The sequence below is a fragment of the Oryza brachyantha genome, chromosome 6, assembly GCF_000231095.2.
Source record: "Oryza brachyantha chromosome 6, ObraRS2, whole genome shotgun sequence".
In the NCBI taxonomy this organism is placed as follows: Eukaryota; Viridiplantae; Streptophyta; class Magnoliopsida; order Poales; family Poaceae; genus Oryza; species Oryza brachyantha.
Window position 1 is genome coordinate 898,103 of NC_023168.2, and position 15,184 is coordinate 913,286.

Genomic DNA, 15,184 nt, shown 5'->3' on the forward strand with positions numbered 1-15,184 from the left:
CCATTGAAGCCATACTGCCTAAAATAACAAGGCCTATACGACAGGGAAAGGCCCATCGCGGCCCATCACTGATGGGCCGGACAAGCCCCAGGCATGACTAGGCCCACGGAATTCACCGGCCTAGATCCAACGGTAAACAAACCGAGAGGCTTAATCCAACGGCTGCTTCTTCCGAGGCGGCCTCCAGACCACGTGGGTTATAGTCGGCGAGCGCCACCACCCCTCCCGCCGTCTTCTCCCTCCAACCCGCTAAAACCCTAGCACCACCCACCCCTCCACGGCGCCGTCGACGACGCCGACGAGCAGCCGGCGTCGGGCGCCGGCGAGGACGACGACGAGCCGGGTGTGGTGTTTCTAGAGAGCAGCCGGAGGGCATGGCGTCGAACAACGGCGCGGGGACGCTCAGGTCCACCTCCATCAACGGCGTCAAGCTCTACTCCCTCACCGGCAACCGCTACGTCGCCCCATGGGTCCTCGCGAAGAAGAAGCGCGCCCTCCGCAAGGACGCAGGCATCCCACTCGCCTCGCATTCATATGTTCTCTATGTTTATTTGGGGGGAAGGAGAGATTGCTTAGTGTTGTTTCTTATTTATCATGTTGCTATTCCCTTTTTGATTATCAGAGTATCAGCGGAGGCTGGATTTGATTCATGACCTTAGGTTCGAGACGGCCACTACCAAGATCAAGGTGACACCAGATGAGCAGTACGTGATCGCCTCAGGTACGCGAGCTTGCGGAGCCCATCATTTCTGTGCTGCTTTGCTCTGATCAGGTTAAGCTCCATATTGCATACTCTGAAAGTGATTTTAATTAACACTATCTGGAACAAAGCGCAATGTTGGTTTGGCTCATCGGTTGGTGAAGGATCGAGGGATTAACACTATATATTATCTTTAGTGTCTATTTGTGTGTCTTACTCGGACTATGTAGCATATTCTAGCTAAGTTAAGACGAAAACTCATGATCTCGGTGCAAGTTGGCATTGGGCCTTATGCAACTATCTTGCAATGCTGCTATGCCCCTACTACATCCTTGGCCTGTGCTTGACTTGAAGCCTGAGTCAAACGACTCAAACTTTTAAATCACTTAAGTTGGTTGACACCCAAGCTTGCATTTTAACTTTACTTGAGTCCAACTTTGAATAATCCCATGCCTGTAACTCTTGCTCTGTAACTCTTCTTTAGCTTATAATATCACTTGTTAGTTTATTCTATATCTTTAATGCATTTCAGTATTTTCACTGTTTAAACGCTGCAGTCTGTATGTAAGTGGATTTGTTATGGCTGTGATGTCAGGCATTTACCCCCCACAAGTTAAAGTCTATGAATTGAAGGAGTTATCAATGAAGTTCGAGAGGCACATGATTTCAGAAATAGTAAATTTCCAGGTATGCCTAGGCCCTAGTGAAGCACATTCCTCTTTTACCATTGACAAGACATTTTAATATTCCAAAAATCAGAAACTTGCACTTGCACTAGCTGTGTAACTTAGATTGCTATCTTAGACTGTAGTACATGCCTATTTAATTTATGGTTTGCTTATGAGAGTAATAAAACTCATAGGAGATCGACTGCTCAATTGTCTACTATGCATTTGGTTGCCAACCTCAATATCTTTCCTTTCGATATTTTCTATCTAACAAAACATATTGCATCTTTCTGTAGGTCCTCGGTGATGATTACTCAAAACTTGCATTTTTGTGCGCTGACCGTTCTGTATGTCTGCATGCAAAGTATGGTAGCCACTATAGCTTGAGAATTCCAAGGTTAGTCTGTCCTACCATCTACATCCTATATTTTCATATAGTTTTGATGCACTAGCTACATAGCCCTTTGGTGAAGCGACATCTTCAAGAAACAAGAATATGCGAGCTGTCAGAATCAATATTAATATTCTCACGTCCCTCCTGCCTCTCAAAGTCCCATGGCGATAGATGCCAGCTCATTTTAAACGCTTCTATTCTGTGCTCCTCCTTCTGATTAAGTCCACATTAAGTCATCAACTTGGGCCCCGTTCGTTAGGTGTGAGGGGGTGGGTTAGTTATCCGGCACGGAAAACGTAGTAATAAATTAATACATGATTAATTATTAAAAAATATAAAATAGATTAATGTGATTTTTTAAAACAACTTTTCTATAGAAAATTTTTACAAAAAATACACCGTTTAGCGGTTTGGGAAGCGTGCACGCGGAAAAAGAGGGAGATAAGATAACTAGTGTAGGCAGTCGAACGCGGCCTTGGTCACATTGCTTTAGGCCACCCCTGATGCTCATGCTCAACAGACCACAACTATTTAAGACAGTTTTGGCCTTGGCACTGGCTGCATAATCTCCATTCTGCTTGCTGCCAAGGATGAGAGAATCTCTCATGCTTTTCTGTCTTTGAAGTCTGATCAGGATGAAGTTTTAGCAAAACTAAAACAACATGATCACATCCTTCTCTCATCTTTCCCATGATCTCCAAAGAACGCTAGTCTCCAAAAGTGAACAATGACCAAATAAAATCAATAATTATCATCTAGCGTTGACAATATTCTATTTAATTCTCCATCTTGCAACTCCATGTCTGCCTCCTGATTTCTGCATGCAAATTCCTGCAGCAACATGTGGAGTATCTCATGTAGTATACTAGTACTCCCTATGTCCCAAAATATAAACATTTCTAGGATTCAAATTTTGTACCACACTATAAGCATTTACGCACTGATTCCCATGATTTCAATCATTCCAACGATTCAAGAGCCAATCAGATGCTTAGCAAGAGAATCTAATCATTTCAAAATTCAAAAATTGACCACTGAAGTGACTAAAAGGGAATATTTTAACATCTCCTTAGTCTATGCTAAACAACCTAGAAATGCTTATATTTTGGGATGGAGGGAGTAGTAAGTAGTAACAGACACCTGTTACCAGTGCAGACTTGGCAGCACATCTTTTACTAAGGATATTTCTCACATTATGCATTGCTCTGTCTTTCAATGCATTTTGGCTGCCTATTATCGATATTCTTTTGGTGTCCTATGGCCAGTCAAAGCTATTTAGTTCTTGTTAGTTACACATGTATTATGCTAGAGTGTAGTCAGAGCTCCCTGTTTGCCTGTGCAAACTTAGTTGTCTATGGGTTGCATTTTTTTTTCTTTTAGTTCACTGTATATTTTTTCTCTTCTCATACCATATGGGTCTAAACTAAGCTTATTTGAGACGATGATAACTGATAACACTATAGTAATGGAATGTTTAAAAATGTAAATTGCCTCAATTTTTCATGTTGCCGACTTCTGTTTTGACAGGATGGGAAGGGATATGGCATATGATTGCTGGTCTTGTGATTTGCTTTGTGCTGCTTCATCACCAGATTTGTATAGGATCAACTTAGAGCAGGTCAATTTTCTTTCCTTCACCATTGATTTGTATGGCACCTGTTAGTACATAACCAAAATAGAGATGATCCTTGATTTGGTTATTTGAATGTAAACCTACTATAGCTTTATTGCATATCCTCTGATTACTTTTTGGCATTATCTATCCTGAACCTAACTAAATATTCGTCATATACCTTGTTATAAGCTGCTAATAGTCCGTGACACTACAATGGTGTCTTCTCATCAGTTGCATTCATGCTTTTTAGTGAAAGCATTTGCTGATTTCTGAATGTATTTAAATGCAGGGACGGTTCCTTGCGTCTCTTCCGTCCCAATCTCCAGCAATAAATGTGGTTTCTCGGAGGTAGTTCTTTTTCTATTAGCTTATATATTTTTGCAAGCGACAGGTTTATCAAGTAGTTCAATTCTCTCTTTTTATTTGTTGTACTTGCAGTACCATACATGGGCTCATTGCTTGTGGCGGTGAGGATGGTGCGGTTGAGTGCTTTGATATGAGGAGAAAATCTTCTGTTGGCAGAATTAACACAGCTATTTCTCCTGAAGATTTTAATCAGGTGTTATGTTGTGCCTTAACAGCTACTTACTACCTTTTTGACATTATTCTGGTGTTCTCATGCTTCAAGATTGCAGGAGGTTACATCTTTGCAGTTTGATGAAAATCAAGGATACCTTATGGCAGTAGGGAGCAGCACAGGAAAGGTGAGGTTCATCATTAATCTCCTTTGATTTTCGTTGCCACCTAAGCTGTAAGTTCTTTCCCTGAGTTTATATTTTTTATTACCTACTACCACGTTTCTATCAGAGTTAGCTACTCCCTCCATTTCAAATTACTTGTTGTTCTAGGTTTGTCCTAAGCCAACTATTTGTATCTTTGACCATCGATTTCTATAAATTTGTATAGTTAACATCATAGCATTTATGTTTTTAGATTTACCATGAGAAATACTTTCATAATATATAATTTTCTGTTGTTTAACTATATGAAATTCTAGAAAGTGATGGTCAAAGATAGAAATATTTGACATAGGACAAAACTAGAACGACAAGTAATTTGAAATGAAGGGAGTAATTTATTTCTGTATTCTGCAGCTATATGCAGTTTCATATTTAGTGCTTTCAGCATTTCCTTTTTCGTGATGGATAGGCATACTACTTTATATGTTCACGACCAATTCAATTGGTAAAATTGGCAAATTTTGTTTTATCAATTTTTAAGTCTTATTTTTTTGGAATTTTCTTGCAGATATCAATATATGATCTACGTATGTCTTCTCCTCTGCGAGTTAAGGATCATATGTAAGCTCTGTATCTTTACTTACAGAAAAAAATGGTTTCACTTTTCACTTTCATAATAAACCATTTTCCTTTAGTATATGTCAAAAGCTATAAGGACTTTTGGAGTCAATTATTTTCTCTTGGCCCCATGTCATGACCATCTCATAAAAAAGAAAGATGGTGGGGGTGGAGGATTGAGCCATGTAGCCAATAGTTGAATGGTTCCTACATTAGATATTTGTTATCGTAAACTCACTGGGTCGATGTTATTGCAGGTATGGTAGCCCCATATTAAGTATTAAGTGGCACCAGACACTTAATTCTACTGAACCCAAGCTGATTACTGCTGACAAGCATATAGTGAGGGTTTGGGATCCTAATACAGTGAGTTCTTTTTTCTCTATTTAGAAAGTGCTGGCCTCAGTTTAACTGGAAGGCATTAACTTTGTTGAATGATGGCCTCTGCAGGGAAATAACATGACTAGCATTGAACCAGATGGTGGTGCTATCAATGATGTTTGCATTTTCCGGAATAGCGGTTTAATGTTCCTAGCCTTGGACAATAGCCAGATTCCTGCCCACTTTATTCCTGCATTGGGCCCTGCTCCAAAGTGGTGCTCGCATCTTGATAATCTAACTGTGAGTGAATGATTTTCACTATTTTTCTAGTTCTAATAAACCTGGCTGAACACTGCCTACTGTGAATTCCTCCTTGAACAGGAAGAGATGGAAGAGAAGACAGAGAATAGTGTATATGAAGATTTCAAGTTTTTAACAAAAGATGAGATGGATCGATATGATCTCTCTAAGTACATTGATCAGGGTCTTGTGAGAGCACATATGCATGGATATGTGATGAAACTTCAGCTGTATAATAAGGTAAACTGTTTTCGTGGACATCTAAGTGAATTCATGGTGCTGTAAGATGGTTGCAGTCAACCAGCTTCCTGACTTTAGTAACATGAAGGCTCTTTTGTCAACCAGTTTGCTTTTCATTAAGTATTGTCCATCTATTTAGTCATCTGACCATAGAGTTGAATACAAAAATGAACTTCCTTTACTTGCATTTTACTATGGGCAAAAATATGTGGTCGGCATTACAACTTAGGTGGAAACATTTTTTTATAGAAGTTCTCGAAATATTTCAAAAAAATCACACATGTAGGGAAGACGTAAATATGCAAGAGCAAAACTCAACTTCTTTTATGAGATGAAATTAACAAATGGCAAGAAAAAACACTATTCCTTATTTTTTTGCCCTTTTCTCTGCTGTTTCTTGATTTTATAGTATCTCACAAATGAATTTCTTTTTGGAGTTTTGCATGGTTATCTAATATCTCCTTTAGCCATTTGAGATTCTTTTTCAACTTTTTGAGAACTGTTATGTCATTGTTTCCATGGTTTCCACCTATTTGTGGTTTTACCCTGGGTCGCAGGAATGAATACTTTGGACATGCTCTTTACTAACATTTGCATTTCTTTTCAGCTACTAGCTAGCAGTGCTGTTGATTATGAGAACGTGCAAGAGAAGGTTAAGCAAAAGAAAATAGAAGAACAGAGAAAATCTCGCATAACGGTATGTCTGCTCATATGTTCCTGCAGTGTATAACGTGTTACAAGTTCCTGATCATCGCCTTAATGAATGCTGCGACCGTTTTTTACCTCATGCAGCAAGTTGTCAAAATACCAAAGGTTAACAGGCATATTATGGACCATATACGTCAAGAGGAAGAGGAAATGGATGCTGATTTGGAGAATGGTGAAAAATCATGGATTAAGAAGAAGAAAAAGAAACTAGAAATGAACAAGGCATTGTTGATTGATCCTCGCTTCAAAGAAATGTTTGAAAATAAGGTATGCAATCCAATCTGCCAGCAGGGGCGGAACCAGAATATTTTAAATAGTAGGGCTAACCTAATGTAGTATTAACTGATTTTTAAAATTTATATGTTAATTTTGTATAATTTTGAAGGGATTATGGACCTAGGCCTAGGGCTCCAGCAGCTATGGCTGCCCTAGGCCTAGTACCGCCCCTGTCTGCCAGTGTAAAATACTTTTGCAAGATTTTCTCAAAAAAAAAAACGTCACAAGATTGCAGACTTATGACAGAAATTTTAATTGCATTGTATGTAAATACACATTTATGTATTTTTGATCTAAGCTTGACCTCTTCCTGATACTATGCTAGCTCTTGGTGCTTACTCGCTGAAGCAGTTAAACAGTATATTGCTGTTTCTTTAAATATTTAAAGGTCCTGTTTCTGCAGTCCTGCTAATGATAAGTTGATAACTTATTTCCTTAAAGTTGTATCTGTATATGCTATTTTCATGGTCCACTACCTCTTATTACAAGCTGAAAGTGTAGATTGTAAGAGCGATAATTAGCACATTTTGTGTCTCTAGCCTGTTGCTCTCCAGCTAAAGTCATGTCTCAGCTGTGCCTTTTGACCATGCTTTATATTTTAAACCTACTCTGGTTTTCTAATCCCATCAATCACATGGGCAGGACTTTGAAATTGATGAACAATCAAAAGAATATCTTGCACTTCATCCTCAAACATCTTTGAAGGAGCCTCGTCTAATTGAGGAGCATTTTGAGACTGTTAGTGATGATGAGGAACAGCAAGATGCCAGTGCATCTGATGCATCAGCAGAGTCGGACAGTGACAATGGCACACAAAATTCAAAGCGTATAAGGTGAGTTGGTTGGATTGAATTGCACATTTTCCATTAGTATTTTTTTTAAAAAATATTTTCGTCTGGAACTAGTTACTTTAATTAGGCTGACCATTTAGTAATAGGCACATGCTTACTGGTTTTTAAGCAAAAAAAAAAAAAAGCCAAGGTACATACTTACAAGAGGTAAGTCGCATTTTGTCATATAGAGGGATCTGACGTCTGGCCCCATCCATTCAATGCATTTCTGAGAACTATTCGTTGTACTCCACCAAGGATGCTATTCCGGTGGTACATTGGACTTATGCTAACTGCTTCCCTGCCATGCAGGTTGTATGAAATCAAAGATGATCGTCACGCTGAGGCATTTTTGAATAGCACCTCCCTTGCCAATGAGGATGCTCTGCCTATTGGGGATAGGGTAGCTGCACTGGATAGGCAAAGGAACTCCAATGCACTTAACGAGGTAAAGTATGGACCTGGTGGCTCACGCGAGATCTCATTCATCGCTAGAGGCTCAAGAAGGCGCAACGAAGAACCTAACGACGAAGAGCCCAAGGATTTCAAGAGGAGAGGTGTGCAATCCCTGGGTTTGAAACAAGGCAAAGCCGAGTACTACTTGTTCGGCGGAAGCCGCGGCAGAGGAAGAGGAGGTGGTCGTGGGAGAGGAGGAGGTCGTGGGAGAGGAGGCAGAGGGAGGGGCAGAGGCAGGGGATAAGCAACCTCCACCATTACTGCTTACCTTCTGAGCTCCCAGGGCTGTGCAAACTTCAGTGCTCACCTTCTGTGGTCCCAGGATTGTGCTAACTTCAGAGCTGGAGAGGTTATCTTACAGGCTCACCTGGAGGTCTTGATTGCAAATTTTAGCATTCGGAGTAAGCGTCAGGGTATTGTAATCTTTTGACAGTGAGGTTAAAATTAGCATCGTTCTGGTGCACAAATTGTAATTTCCTGGTCACTGTAAAAGGTTTCTTCCATATCACATGTAGGCGAGAGCTAGCAATAGTGAGGAATCAGGAGAGGACGAGAGTGCCCTCCCATTTTTGTTGGTGACAAATTTGATGTATCATATACATATTTTTGGAGCTCCTATCATGGCTGTAGTTTTTTTTATCTCTTCTTGATGAACCTGTGTTGCCAACTTGAAATGCTGTTTCAAAGCTCCTGAAGTCACGTTGCCAAATTTTCCATGCCAACCGTTGTAAAACGTACAAAGCTTATTTTTGAAAAAAGTGTTTGAATTTAATGGGTTCAAATGAATTTTGTTTGGTATGGAATCACTATTTCTGAATCAAACAAATTTTTGTCAATTTCCTTGGCCGAGAAATTTAACGTTCGCAATCGAGTAATTTTTTTTTTAAAGAAAAACGTCCATCCGAGAAATTTCGGTCCAAGTTGCACAGTACAGACAGGTGGGCCCAAGCTGTCAGTCTCGTAGGTAGCAAATCCCCAGCTCGACCGCCCCAAATTTCGTCGAACAAATCCACGCAAAAACCCTTTCGCATCTAAACCCTCCCCTCCCTCCCGTGGATCGCTCGCCGCCGCCGCCGCCGCCGCTGCTGCCGCCGGCGGTATCTCGCTGATCTTCCTCCCCTCGGACCAAGTTGTTGCGTGTTCCCGGTTTGCGGATCCGGCGTCGTGTAGGCCGCTGCCGTCGTGATGCTGTCCTTGTCGAGGGCGCTGGGGAGGCGGCTCTTCTCCGCTTCCGCCTCCGCATCTGATGCCGCTGCCGCTGCCGCTGCCTCCACGTCGGTGGTGAGGAAGGCGCAGAACCCGCTGGAGGAGTTCTTCGAGGTCGAGAGGAGCACCGAGGAGGACAAGCCCCCTCCGCACTACGGTATCCACATCTCCATTTCGCTTGCTATCTACTTCTACTACTACTACTACTACTGGTTCTACAGCTCCACCTCGTATGTTCGTTTCGCAATCGTCTTGGAAATGTCTAATGGCAGGCCATATTGTTATTACTCATCAGCTCATGATTGTAATCCAGATTAAGCCCCCCCCCCCCCCCCCCCAAAAAAAAAAATCGATTTATCCTTCTAAGAAAATTAATAACTGTGTATCCTACAGACTATGCATAAATGGCGTACAATGATCTGTGTTTGAAATCTTGAATGTTATGCATGATCTTTGTTCCAGGCATGCCCTGATACATTCTTTTGAGGCCACTACTAGATTGTTGTATGTGTCCTCGAGTTGCTTCAGTCAGTACACATGTAGAGTTATCAGAAGAGTATGATACACAAGAAATTCCAAAGCTTACCAGTCAGAATGAATAATGGACTATGGTTGGTTTACAAATGGTTTTTACTGTCTTATGATGCAGTAAGCCAATCTGTACTTGCTTCGATACTGTGTCTGCCAAGGACATTGTTAGTGACAAGTCTGCTTCTTTATGGACACACCATAGTTGAACCTGTAGCGCTTTGCATTTAATCTGGATGTTTAGGTGTGAAGTTTCTCTGTTATGAGAAAATAAAGCTATCTACAATCTTTATCAGCAAAGCTTATCAATGTCGCCTTTTTCTTTTTATTAATTGGCAGGCCGTAGTTGGAAAGCTTCTGAGTTACGCCTAAAATCCTGGGATGACCTTCAGAAGTTATGGTATGTCCTTCTGAAGGAAAAGAACATGCTTATGACTCAACGCCAGATGCTGCATTCAGAGAACATGCGTTTTCCAAACCCAGAACGTATTTCCAAGGTATATGATGGCCATCTTATTGCCCTACCTCATTCTAGTACCAGCTTACTATTTAAGTTCCTAATTCTGTGTAATTAGGTTAACACAGAATCACAGATAAATTTGAAATAATTGTGAACAATCAAGTAACTATATCATGCTTTTTGTTAGATATTATTTTATTTATTTGGTGGACAGTAATCTGTTGAGTATGAATCAAAACACTGTATTCTTGAAATCTGTCTTGGTTTCGTGATTCATTTTTTTATAATTTTGAATTCTGCTTGTTCTTCTATCTGCTATAATTGGTTCTTGTTTCATAATAATGGATTGAAAAACAGAGGTTAAATTGGCCTTTTTTTTTTCCTAGTCATGTCTTGTTAATCCAATGCCACAACTGATCTAAGTTGTACCATTTTATTTCTCTTCAGAGTATTACTTTTGCTGTCCTTGAATAATGCTAATTTAGCAATTTAACCATATAACTGAAATTCTTCACACCTATTAGTTGTGTATTTAGTCGTACTAAACTAAATCCTCCCTTGCATCTATTGTCAATAAACAGTTACATGGAATATCTGAAATCAAATTCCATAGCAGAATTACAGAAATAATTTTGTGACCATGGATATGACTAGGGAGTTATCCACTTAATTGTGGCTTATAAGCGGGTTGGCGGGGCCGACTCACTTACACCCTTAGATATGACATACTTTCCAAGATATTTCTTTGAATTTCTTGTCAGTATGCATGTCAGCATATGTTTCATGATGTCTTTTCTGTTCTTCAATCAGTAATTGGAACATTGCATCATTAATTCTTCTCATGATTTCAGGTGAAGAAGTCAATGTGTCGAATAAAGCATGTCTTGACTGAAAGGGCCATAGCAGAACCTGACCCAAGGAGATCCGCAGAAATGAAGCGGATGATCAACACCCTTTGATCAGCTTTCATGCGTCATGTTGGATCAACGGTTTAAAGGACGAGTAGTTGATTTTAGAAATATCTGCTTCTTTTCTGTTGTATGTTTTTCTCTATCTCGGAAAGAGGTATAAGACTAATGTCTTAATAGACTATCCTTTTGATACCCATGGAATGCTTGAAAGATTCTACTATACTATTGACATTAATTGTTCCAGGGCCAATAATTTTAATGCCATCCAGAATCCGTGCAATGTGATTTGCATGACCATATTTTTCTGCCTCACTGGAAGCGAATTTGTTCCTCTATCAGTTTCAAGCGCACTGTACTCTTCTGATCCTCATTTGGCAGCACTAAAAGTTTGCTGTGAAGTCCATGAGAGAACTGTCCATTGTTTGGTGATGTTGCTGGTGGGCGGTGGTTACCGCCAAGCAGATTCAGATGTCAATTTGCCTGAAAGCAAGATGTTTTGGAGAATAACCGGCCAGAAATTTGGTAGCTGTCTGTCTGCAGGCCCAAAATACCTTGTAACAACTGGTGAGTGAGACTTGTGTCAGCAGAAGTTCCTGTGCTGCGTCAAAAAGGTGAGCATCAAAGCTGGGCCAATGCACTTGCTGTGTCTGAATCTTCTGAAACAGAGATAGCACAGCTGCTAGGTTAGGCTGCCTGTTGCTGCAGCCGACGTTTCTGAAATTTTTTTTGGCACCACTTAACAACGGATCATTAAGCTAATATTATGTCGCAGTTGCTTTCGCCACCGGATTAATATTTGGTCAGGACGACGGCCTTGACAAAATGTGGCCATCAAATTAATATTGTGTGCACCTTTTTATTGGTAGTGTTTAGGTAGCAGCACTATGTAATATAAGTGGACATCATAATTGTGTTTTGTTTTGCTGTCTTCAGAAGAAACTGGTATTACTACTGGGAGAGGTGCAGTACTAAACTGCTTGGTTGACTGGAGTATGATTCCATAAAACAGCTGGAAAATACATCCTATCAATATGTATCTCTGCACATATTTCATAGGAATTCAAATACTTAGTTTTTTTTTTAAACCGAAAGAGCCCCTCAGTACAGACAAGGAGGAGGAAGTGTTTTTATCTGCCCTAACCAACCATTCTCACCTGCCAATCACCCTTTCTTTCCTCTCCTCATTTTCTCCTTCCTTTACACTTGCCTTCTTCTTTGCAAATACTAGGAAATTTGAAAAATCGTCATTCTCTGATGCCCATGGCCTCCATATTTATTTGGCCCTAGTGTTTTTCGCCGTGTTTTGCTTTGACGCTTCGTCCACCGCATTAGAGTTATAAGTAACAATGAACCAGCAGATATATCATCCAAAAGTCCTCCATGCACATGTCCGGGGAATAATTAGAAAGTGATAACAGATTTACCACTGGACCTATATGTCATAGACATATATGACCTATATGTCATACAGCAACCGATAAATCTGTTATCATCCGATCTTAAAAGTGACAAATAGTTCGTAATTTCAGGTATTTAGTGTCAAAATAAATACTGTCATAATATCACACATTTACCAGACTTATGAACTCTGTTTAATACAAAACCGGTTATCATAATTTTAAAGATTTGATCAAATATTATCGTAAACGTCAAATAAATTCGACTAGACTACCTAGCATCATTACCCATCTGGGTGGGACCACGTCGTGTGGGTCCCACGTACTAATTCAGCGGCACGTCACTGGGTGTGACTGTGATTATACCGTAAACGAAAGTATCTCTCCGATTGCATAGTACGTGTCGTTTTGGACAAGATCAAGAATATATTATTAACATTAACTATAAATAATTTTTAAAATATATACCTTACAAATACGAAAATTATAATATATATTAATGATTAATAATAAAGGTACTCTAATAACATACTTAGTTTATAATTATTTCTATATATTACAATAGAAACAGTAAGTCAGTGACCAAGAAAATTTTAGTTAACCATACATTCATCTAAAACAATAAGAGCTATGGAATCATTGAAGAGTAATTAATTATCCTTCCTAAGAGAGTGAAATGCGGTGTGTGCGATTCCGTGGGGGCAATCGCGATTGCTACGTAGCGTTGCTATTCGGCCGGGTCGTTTTCGGTTTGAGCCACCAATCACGCACACGTAGGCAGGCCACCTGCTGCTACGTGCACACCGCTACGTTGCACCCCTACGTGTTTCTTTTTTTTTCTTTATACACGTGTGAGATGTGTAGGCTTCTCCTATAATCCTATTGCCTTGTGTTCCTCTCTCTGGAATCTTACATGTAAATAAAGTATGGAGGAGTATAGATGGAACCTAATCTAATTTTTAACACACTTTTAACTATTTATTTTATTTAAAATTATATAATTTGCTGTGATTGGTCTTATGTTAAAGATGCTTCAAACATAAGCTGTATGTTGGCATACTTACAACTGTTAAATAAGATGAATCATCAAGCACTATCCAAACTCTGTTGGTGTAGAAGAGCTTATGTTGAATTTGAACATCGATTTGTGTACTTATTAAACAATAGTCATTTGTCCTTTCTACCTACAAAATCTAGAGCTAGCTAGCTCGGTGGTTTTTCTAGTATCTTTCAAGTTCCAAGAGTGATGGTGCGCATACATATGTTTTCTAAAATTCTGAATCCTTTTAACAAGTTTTTATGTTGAAATGGTGATTTTACAGAATTGATGGTTTGTGAATTGGTGTGGACGAAGCAGCGAAGGGGTGTTTTCTTGCAAGAATCGAACACCTTTAATTTGGAGATGAGTTTGCTGTGGCCACGCTTCCAGATTCCTGAGAGATACTGTTACTTTCAGCTTACGGATGTAGATTCCATCGACAGTAGAAAAATATCCCTTCAAAAAACTAATTAGGTGTTTAATCGAAAATAATTTTGTTGTGATGATGACAACTTCACGTCTTTTTTTAGAACTTTTACATTGGTACCCTGGATGGAACATTTTATTTGGAACTCAATCCATCTCATACATGCATGATGTACGCATTCGATACCTGGCAAGAGATACTCCTTGTTTTGCAGCGTACTCTTTCCGTTAAAAAAATCATAATTTTTAGCTATGTCTAGATTTATTGTTAAAAGTTTGCCTTTTTATGGAGTAGTTAGATGGCAATATGAAAGTAAATTTGTAAATATTAATAAACTTTTGTTTCATCAAAATGTATATATAAAAAAAATTCAAACTAAAAGGCATTCATATTAATAGGAGCAAGTCAATGGGAGTCCATCGATCATAGGCCGTCACATAACCTCTGATGTAATAACAACATTACCTGATTGCTAATTACTGTAATTTTCCATTGCATGTATGCCGTTATATGCAACATTTTTTTCACCTGATTGCAAAGTTTCTCAGTAATGGGTTTGGTTAGTACGTACCATATCCGGCCCTATTACTAATGAGATGAGACCGGTCGACCTTAATTAATTTGCAGTAGTGGACAAGTTTCCTAACGATTACCTAATTCCTTGAAGCCAATGAGAGATTGGGAAGTCCCTAATTGCCCTAAAACAAAATTTGAGATCATATCATGTCATTGATTGGTCTCCTCTCTGTCCATTGGATGCACAGACTTCATTTCATTTCTGGGGGGTCTTATTCAAAGTTGCTTTCTCTCCTTTGCAAATCAAAGCCATAATAATTGCAATACGTACATCTTTTATGATCCTTTTGTACAATATACATCCTCTATTCCTTCTGTACACATGCCATTTTTGTTGTAATATAAACATGGAGTGATACTACTTTGGTGCCACTAATAAAGTCTAAAGAGGTTGATGGTTTTTTATCCATTCATCTCTACTCAAATATATAGCCCGGCAAGGTCATTAATGTACTCTAGTTATTATGTTTCTTAGTATGATTGTAGACTTATAAGCCAGTCTCAATGCATAGTTTTATGGTATAGTTATCAAGACTTTAAACTAGTTAACCGAGCCAGATGCGTTTTCCTCTCTCATCTTATGAAACCCCTCATTTAATGACCCTGCGAAGTCAGCAATTTTGCTAATGTGACACCCTGTTTAATGTGCATGATACTCTCATGAAATATGCATTGAGATTGGCCTAAGGCCCATATTTCTTGAGAAAGGAAGTGTATTTTTCTTTCTCATTTCGTACAAACGCATACATACATGCATGCACAGGCATATACACACACATTCTACATTTATAATTAAGCACATTTGAATACTGAACTAACACATCTCGATATACA

General features: G+C 39.3%; 2 protein-coding genes across 2 annotated transcripts; both read left to right on the plus strand.

Moving 5' to 3' along the window:
- The first annotated feature begins 239 nt into the window (after positions 1-239).
- LOC102704531 (nucleolar protein 10) lies at positions 240-8,477 on the plus strand. Its single transcript, XM_006656528.3, has 16 exons — positions 240-510; positions 623-721; positions 1,296-1,387; positions 1,665-1,765; positions 3,290-3,380; positions 3,667-3,725; positions 3,816-3,936; positions 4,013-4,081; positions 4,626-4,678; positions 4,933-5,041; positions 5,126-5,296; positions 5,378-5,536; positions 6,144-6,233; positions 6,329-6,511; positions 7,163-7,353; positions 7,663-8,477. The coding sequence occupies exons 1-16, from the start codon at positions 375-377 to the stop codon at positions 8,048-8,050; spliced, it is 2,112 nt and encodes a 703-aa protein (XP_006656591.1). The 5' UTR covers positions 240-374; the 3' UTR covers positions 8,051-8,477.
- Positions 8,478-8,795: 318 nt separating this feature from the next.
- Positions 8,796-11,208, plus strand: LOC102713640 (39S ribosomal protein L47, mitochondrial). The gene is made up of 3 exons (XM_006655676.3): positions 8,796-9,169; positions 9,880-10,037; positions 10,852-11,208. The coding sequence occupies exons 1-3, from the start codon at positions 8,992-8,994 to the stop codon at positions 10,957-10,959; spliced, it is 444 nt and encodes a 147-aa protein (XP_006655739.1). The 5' UTR covers positions 8,796-8,991; the 3' UTR covers positions 10,960-11,208.
- Positions 11,209-15,184: the final 3,976 nt, after the last annotated feature.